Genomic DNA, 8,617 nt, shown 5'->3' with positions numbered 1-8,617 from the left:
AGTGCCGTTTTCTTAATTCTGTCAGCTTGACGCACCTTTCCTCACAGAAAATTAAATATTCCTGTTTTTTATTTTTTATTTTTTTCCGATTATAAATTGAACACGAAGAATTTTAAGATCGTATTTATTTGTATTAGAAGAGAAAACAAAAATGTAAAACAACATCTACGTCGCGTCATCTTTAAAAAAAGAAGCAGCACTTCCGCCAATGAGGACTCTTTCAAAATAATGGCGTTTTGTGTCGCTAAAGAAAGATATAAAAATAAAACTTATGTGCTGGATTTAACAGACCAAACGGTGTCTCATTCATTCCGCAACAGCTTTAATTCCCGCTGTTCGTTGCTACTCATTAAAATGATTTTAACAAGCGATCGTAGAGGGGCCGTCGCACAGGAATGACGTCGCTGAAGAGGGGCACGTTGGTGCTAGCGCGTGAGGAAATCAACACCGTCAACAACGACGAACGTGCTCCACAAATAAGGTTTGTTTACACCGAAAATAATGCAAATCAGTAACATTTAGTGAGTGAGTTGAGTCAGGGATTCGTGTTCATCCAGAGGAGTGTGGATGTGAGGGAGTTTAAAGGTTGTTTAAATGTCTCTGCAACAGGCAGCTGTGAGCAGGACTCATGTTGTATTCAAGGTCTGGGGGCCAAAATAAACTTAATATCAAGATAAATGGGAGGCCTTTTAGTTCACAGTACATGGTATACAAACACATTGCTGCCAGGTTGTGTAGTTGCTGTCTCAACACTTGGCTGTAGGATTGGATATTGTTTTTTCTGGGGTTGCAACTATTTATTATATTCTCGTTGTTTGGCTCCATAAAATGGAAATGTGTTGAGGGGATGACATCAAAGATATTGCAAGAAACCAGAAAATATGTATTATCGATGTATCCAAAACAGCAGGTTATTTAATTTAGTAGTTGACAACTAATGGATTGATCCACAGGTTTACATTATCAAAAGGAGATCACATACAATCAATATGTGTGATTTGATTTAAGAGATTAAAGAGATGGACTTTTATTGTTTCCCCAGTTCCCCAGAGTCAGTATTGTATCTGGTGTAGTCTGAAGTTATGTAAATCAGCAATATTAAGCTATCCTGGCTCAAATGTTGAGTGTCTATGGCATCAAATAACAGAATTTAAGTAACAAATAGATGCAGCTCTATAGTTTTTCCTTGTTTTGAGTTTTCCACCGACTCTACAAGTAGTTGCCAGTCAATTACGTGACTCTGGTCAGGGTTTGTTTTTTTGTTTGTGGTGCAACCCTTAGTAAAAGTCTAGACTCTGTTGTGCATCAAATTCAAAAAAAGGAGGTCTGCGGCAAAATTTCCAAATCCCTGAATCGCTCTGTTTATGCCACATTCAGAATCACTTCAATTATGCACAACCTTACACCTTCTGAAACTTTGGACTCGGTTCAAGTTTTACGACTCTCCGTCTGTCTCAGTGAGCGTTTGGCATAACAGATGTGTTGCTACCGAACAATCTCAACATCTGTGTAATTTAGAGAGGGGAGAGCCGGTGTGATCAATGCGGAAACTACCACTTTGCAGGTAGAGCAGTTGTGAGTAGGGTTGCAATAGTCTCAGGAAATGTCAGTTTCAGTGTGTATAGTATTAAATTATTATTATTATCCGACCCTTAAAGTAATTAACACAGAGGTTTTATTATAATTTCACAAAATATTATGTCCTGGTAGACATTGAAACATGATTTAAACTTAATATATGTATTTATAACAACACTAATATAGTTCAATTCAGTATATATTTAAAATATCACTAATACGGAAGAATTAAAATCTGTAGATAAGCAAATGTGCATGGTCTGATAATGGTCCATTTTCATGCTATGTTATTACTGCTGCAGGGAAAAAAAAAAACACAGGACAAAACAGAGGCTATTGTACAGAAAGTAGATTTCTCCCCACTGATTGGCGTTCTCTCCCCAGGTAACATGGCGAAGAATAAGCAGAAAGGGAAAAAACAGAGGAGCGTCTTTCAAGTTGCAAACAAGCACTCGAAGCACAAGAACAAAGCGAAACCTGTCACGACAACACTCAAACACGTAAGATTGCTTTTTCTTCCATGTATTTTGTATTCCCTCTTTTGTACGTGGTTGTTTGTTGCGCCTGCTCTAGCATAATTTGTGGCTTCACAGATCAATGCGGTGAAAAATGAGAAGGTGGAGAACCTCAATCAAATCTTCACAGAAGTCCAGAGGGATGTTAAGAGCGTTTCGAAGTCTGTTGCCCCCGAACCGAAGAAACAAACACAGGTAGAGGTGTAAATTGAAAACCCTCATTCATCGTCCAACGTTTTTAATTCTCTTGATGTGATTAATGATTTTTTTTTTTTTTTCTCTTTGCTAGGTTGTCAGAGAGCCACCAAAGGAATCTGTAAATGTTGACACTGCTGCTCAGCTATTCTCTCAGTTATAATGGACATTGAAAGTGGGACTGTTATAAAGAACACAGTGACCGACTGTTGTACTGTATGTCTGTCCACATCAGACGCATGAAAGTCAATTTACTTCCAATGCATTTTGACATTTCATGCCAAACTGGGGACTGCAGATAAGTTGGAAAATGGAAGAAGTTATTCTTATTGCATGGTATATAGATCTGTATATTCAGTGCAGATAAATATGATCAATTGACGGAGTTGTTGTCAGTTGTGATATTGTTTCAGGAACATAGGATTTCTGTTTTGTATTGGTTATATTCTTTTGTGTAGAAATGTTTGCTTTCTCTTCAGGCTGCAACTAATGATTCTTATCGATTAACCTGCTGATCATTTTCTTGATTATTTGATGACTCCTTTATTTATGAAATATCAGTAGTAAAATAGTAAAAAATAGTAAAAAAAAAAAAAAAAGCCCACTATTATTTCCCAAAACCCAACGTAGAATCTTCAAATCATTTGCTTTTTTCTGACCAACAGTGTAAAACCCCCCAAATAACATCACCAAAACCTTGAATTTGAGTAAATCGAACCAGAGAATATTTGGTATCTTTGATTGGAAAACGGCTGAAACGATTAATCGATTACTAAATGAGTTGCTAATTGGTTTTCTTTGACAGTTCATGAAGCAACTGGTTGTTTTAGCTCTACTCTCTTTACTAAAAAGCGTTGATAAGGGTGCCCTGTCCATCATCTTAAACCTGTATGCAACTAATAATGTTATTTTAAAGAAAACAATTATATAACCATGTGCACTTTATCATACCCTCTCTGAGTTTGGTTTTTCCAGGCAGTTCGAGGTTTTTCACACCTTTTTGCTTGTGTTTCATGCTTCGGATTTAGTGTAAATGAAGTCACAAAGGAGGTCACTGCTGTGATGAAAGCGTTTGCTTCAAAAGGGTTTTGTTACCAGTGGTTCTTATGGAAATATTTCATGTACTTCATGTAGAAATTGTCATAACAAAACAATCAGAATTTAAAGGAGAAATCACTTGTAGCATCATTAAATTGTAAAAAATAAAGTGGTGTTGCTGTACTGGACTGAATCATATTATCAGGTATATATATAAGGTATATAATACAAGCTCTGTTTCAGTGCTTCACACTACACTTCTATTAGGAGTGCACCTGAAGATGAAGTATAGATTTTCCGGCTCCACCTGCGAGCAGCGGGCCGTTATCAGTATGCTGCTGCTGCAACCTGCTGTAGCAGCTTGACATCAGAGGTCACCGGTACCAGTGCCTGGCTGATTGCTTGTCTCTGTGGCGACCTCTGACTCAGTTAGTTGGTCAATAAATCTGAGCAAGGTGAAAGCACAAATGAGGATAGTAAACAAACAAACACATGACATAAATAAGCTAAAAATGAGATTTTCAAGGTGGTAAAGAATGACGATTTATTAACCTAAACCCGCAATAACCGATTTTGTTGACCACTCAGCTGTAACATTAACACCTTATGATGAACTCGTTAGCAAACAGTTGCTTACTTATTGTACGCAGTTACACATGAGCATGCATTTGGAGTCATGTTTGTGCCTGATAAAGTCTCATTTTAGTTCTATTTTGATCTCCTCCACCTCCTGAGGGAAATATGTGGCCTTTTAGCTGATACATACACAGCTGTGTTCACCAACTAATAGCCAAGTTTGTCTGCTGAGGCTGGGCAGGTAGCGTATAGCTGCCTGCTGTCCCTGAAATAAACTTTGATGAGAGTGAACCAGAACAAGTTGCAAGCCATAAAACCAAAACAATCATATGAAAGATGATAAAAGTGCGTTGTAAAGCTGAGGGAAAATAATTCATAGTTCTCTGGGTTCATCTATATGAGTGACACCTTTAAAAGCAGTCATATATAGATATAGAAATATTGATTAGAGCAGCTTTAAGGGTCCAGTGTTTAACATTTAAGAGGATCTATTGGCAGAAATAGAATATAATATTAATAGGTATGTTTTCATTAAAGTATAATCACAGTAAAATAAGAATGATGTTTTTGTTACCTTAGAGTGAGCTGTTTTCATCTACAGGGAGTGGGTCCTCTTCTACGGAGTCTGCCATGTTTCTACAGTAGCCCAGCACGGCCAAACCAAACACCGGCTCTAGAAACTCACTTTTTTTTTTTTTTCGCAGCCACTATAGTTTCTACATGCTCGGAAGGAGAGGCGGAGGCAAGGGCATTTTAATTAGATCCTACACACTGGATAGAAACATCTAATTCAATCAGAATACTGCTGGAAAAGGGCGGCAAACCCTGATTAAAGTTCCAAAAAACGAAAGCAGAATCACAGGAAATCCGAGCAAATATGACAGATTTGGTCTGAAATGCATTAGATCAATGCCCTTGGGCCATAAACGTTTATTTCTGATACAGAAAAAAAGGTTTTCAGTTGGAAAGGATTGGCGAGGGGAGTGTAGCAGATGCAGTATTAAGGTGTCAGGGGCTCCCCACTGTGATCCAGATGGCTGCACCACAACACAGGCAGTGGGGTTGCACCACTACACACCCTGGGGAGACAGATATCATGCCAGCACACATTAAATTTAGAATGTAATCTACATGAGCTGGTAGGGGGTAGTTGGACCTGTGGGTAAGTGGTGGGCTGAGGGTGTGTTTGTCATTTTTGTGGCTGTTTATTATGCAAAGACTACTTCTGCATGGTGCTTCAAAACTTATTCCCTTTGATCCAACCATCAATTATATAAGAACTTGGCTCAGTATGTCTGACTGAGCCAAATACCAAGCAGAGACAGAGACAGACGATGCTAATGATGCTATATTTTATAGCAGGGCAGAGAATTGATTTTCATAAATTAGATTCATAATTTAATTTGTGTCTTTAAAGAGAGAAGGAGAGAGAAAAAAAAACTCCCAGGCGGGTTGATTGAACTTGATTAGTCAGTTGCTTAATTGAATGTAATCAAAAGTGACATTTTAGACAACCACCAGAGTTGGAAATGTCCACAAGATGGTGCTCTGGATGGGCTTATCAATATGCATGGTGACAAGCGGGGAAGTGAATCTGTGTGTGTGTGTGTGTGTGTGTGTGTGTGTGTGTGTGTGTGTGTGTGTGTGAGAGTGTGTGTGAGTGAGTGAGTTGAGGGCACAGAGAGAGAGAAAGAGAAAGAGAGAGGTGTTAGGCTCCCTGAATGCCAATAAGAAGCTGAAGGCCTATTTGCAGTATGTCATTCCCACCGCACAGCTGGGTTTTTCACTCTGTCAGGACTACCAGCAAAAGGTTAGAGCACCTGCACTCCTCCCTGTGACAGAAATAAGAATCAGTGTGTTTTGTCTGTGCGAGAGAGACAGAAGCAGCAAGCGCACAGCGAGTGTTTGCCTATGCAGATTTGCTTTTCACAGCCATTTCTGATAGCACCAGTCGTCACAACCCAGACGCCAGTGTTTTGCAAAGCCTTAATGGCGACCCACTCTTTTCTTAACTTCGTTCCTATTCAACAATTTAAAATAAAAAATGGATGCCATAGGTGTCAAGGACGTACATTATCAGCTTGAATTGAAATATGCCTTTAAATGATTAATGCTTGACTGACAGCTCGGCTTTATTTGACCTGGCAAAAGAGAACATGGTGAACAATTCAAAGCCAAGCACCCTTGACATTGAAAAAAAAAAGTAGTTACTGAATTAACGGGTGCAGTTATGGTATTTGAAAGGTCGAAATGCCATTCAAATAAAATTAATAATCATGAAAAGATGTGAACGTTATCTTGACATGGCTATTAAACTTAAATTTCTCTCTCATAGGCATATGCTGCAATCAGATAAATCTGCCTGAAAAGGAAATACGTTATTATATTTACTTAATAAAAATCCCTTTACTGAAACACATTCTGTCATTGACTTGTCATTGACAGACAACGGTTCCCCTTCTGATAGTCATTTGAATCCCCCTTTAATGTCTTTAAAGGCATTTTGCCAACAAGTTAGACAGCCAAGATTCAATTTATGATTAAGTTTTTCTCTTCAGACCAGAGTTCAATGTCTTACTGTGTCTTCACAGTTACCCAGAATTCTCCGCGCTCACGCCTGCAGACTTATCTCATGTCAATCTGTATATTTTGCTTCAATCTTCAGTGGGTTGCTGTTTGATCAAGTGTCTGTCCCTCCAAACATCTGATTAAACCTATAGGCCTGTGGTACTTTTCCCCAGAAACACCAACATTTATTGCAGTTTTACAAGGACTTTGCAGAGACTCTTTTGGAATAGTTGTGATTAAGCCTGTTATAATTTCATTAAAGCTTCTACATGTTGTTCTTAACACCTGGGGTACAGTCAGAAAGTCTTGATTAAGAGGGCTCTTCATTGAGTTAATTAAAGTTTAGGAGCCAGCCATGATTAAAAAGGTCTGAATTTTCTTAATGCCAGAAAAGAATGGTGATTTACTATTATTTCCCCTGTCTCCTTTATCCTTCAGTAAGAGAAAACGGCATTCTGAAATTCCTTGCTCCAGAAGTATATAAAATGAAATAATGTCTTTGCATCAAGGTCAGGGAAGAAACAGAATTTTTAAGACTGTACAGATCCAACCCCAGGGTCTGGTAGGTCTTTGCCTGGGGAGAAAACTCAAAGAAAAACAAACAGAATCTCAATTTTGCCAAAAATAAACACACTAAATAAAGATTTAGATACTGAATATGCTTTAAAACTGGTGATACTCAATTGAACTTGCAGGTGAGAAGACATCTAGGTGTCGATTTTTGCAACTATTTCAACATGTACCTGCCAAGTGTTGAAGGATAGTCATTAAAATGCTGTTTTATACCGTTTTTATTCAGAATCAAGACATAAAAACTTCACTGTTCAGCCAAACCTAGTCGAGATGAACCTAATTGAACCTCTAAATCTTTAAGACAATGCTTGAATTTGATCATATGATTCATATGCAGTGTTAACTGCTGGGTTAGGTTAGGGTTAGAGTGTGGTCATGGTTTACAAACTAACGCTGACTGCTTTCATGTCAGGCACAGTGTCACACCACTTCCACCTTTACTTGTGAGAGATGTTAACATTTGCATGACCACATATATAAAAACGTACACACAATGTTTGTGTCAGAAGAATTTGAACAAGCTGAAACAATCGGCAACAATTTTGATTAATATTCGATTCATCTTTTAAGTCATTCATCAAGCAACGTTGTCAAATATTTGCCTGTTGCAGCTTCATCAGTGTGAGGATTTTCTGCTTTCCTCTCTATATCAATGTAAGCTGAGTATCTTTGTGTTTTGGGGTGTTGGTCTGACAAAACAAGACAGTTGAGGATGTCCCCTTGGGCTCTCAGAATTCGATACAATGGATTGATTAATGAAAATGAATAATGCAAATTATTGTTTGTTTCTGCCCTATAAATGACTAATGCTGTTGTTTTGCTGGAAAGTGTCTAGTCTAGTGTCTAGGTTCCATAAATAAATTATAATCCAACATGTATATATGCACCTCTAATAAATCTACTACATTTTTATTTTGAAATATTGTTAAAATAACAGTTATCCATAAATCTATGTAGACAAACCTTACATTTTTCATCCAAAGCAGATAAGCTGCAAATCACCTAAACCAGGCTTACAGGGAAGTTCTTCCCAATTAAACATGAGGTATCAAAGGATTTTCTCTTCAGAAAGCATTTTATCCACTTGTTCTTGATATACAAAGATCTCAAACTTGGAATTAGGACAGAGCACAGCTTTGGACTAAACATTAAGAACTTATATGTACAAGTCTGGATGCTCAGCCGAGTCAAGAACCCTGTCACCTCCACGCCCCAGACTGTATCTGGATCACAACCAAATGCCAAAACAAACAAACCCAAGCCTCTGCAGCTCTATTTTCCATCTGCAACAAACCACCAGAGCGTCAAGTGACTGCAAGCTGTTTGGCTCGTAGGGAATGAAATAGGCTTTACACTTGAGAGAACACAGCACACACAGTTGCTTTTTTTAATGGGATCCCGAGCACGTTGCTGGAGTCGCCGGTGAGGTCCCACCTGCAGGTACTGTGGGCCGGCTTGTGGCTGAGGGACAGAAGAGGGAGGAGAGAGGCGTACGGCTCAGAGGAGATCTGGAGAGGAGCGCACGCTTGCTTGTCAGTGAAGTGGAGAGGGGAGAGAGCTTTTTGGTACACCTG

At 38.6% G+C, this 8,617-nt stretch overlaps 1 protein-coding gene across 1 annotated transcript; it reads left to right on the top strand.

The window, feature by feature from the left end:
* The first annotated feature begins 228 nt into the window (after positions 1-228).
* On the top strand, positions 229-3,509 carry rbis (ribosomal biogenesis factor). The gene is made up of 4 exons (XM_051411189.1): positions 229-481; positions 1,963-2,078; positions 2,172-2,288; positions 2,383-3,509. The coding sequence occupies exons 2-4, from the start codon at positions 1,968-1,970 to the stop codon at positions 2,449-2,451; spliced, it is 297 nt and encodes a 98-aa protein (XP_051267149.1). The 5' UTR covers positions 229-481; positions 1,963-1,967; the 3' UTR covers positions 2,452-3,509.
* Positions 3,510-8,617: the final 5,108 nt, after the last annotated feature.

The sequence above is a fragment of the Dicentrarchus labrax genome, unplaced genomic scaffold (genome assembly GCF_905237075.1).
Source record: "Dicentrarchus labrax unplaced genomic scaffold, dlabrax2021, whole genome shotgun sequence".
NCBI classification, from domain to species: Eukaryota; Metazoa; Chordata; class Actinopteri; family Moronidae; genus Dicentrarchus; species Dicentrarchus labrax.
This window is presented reverse-complemented; position numbering and strand designations above follow the sequence as displayed.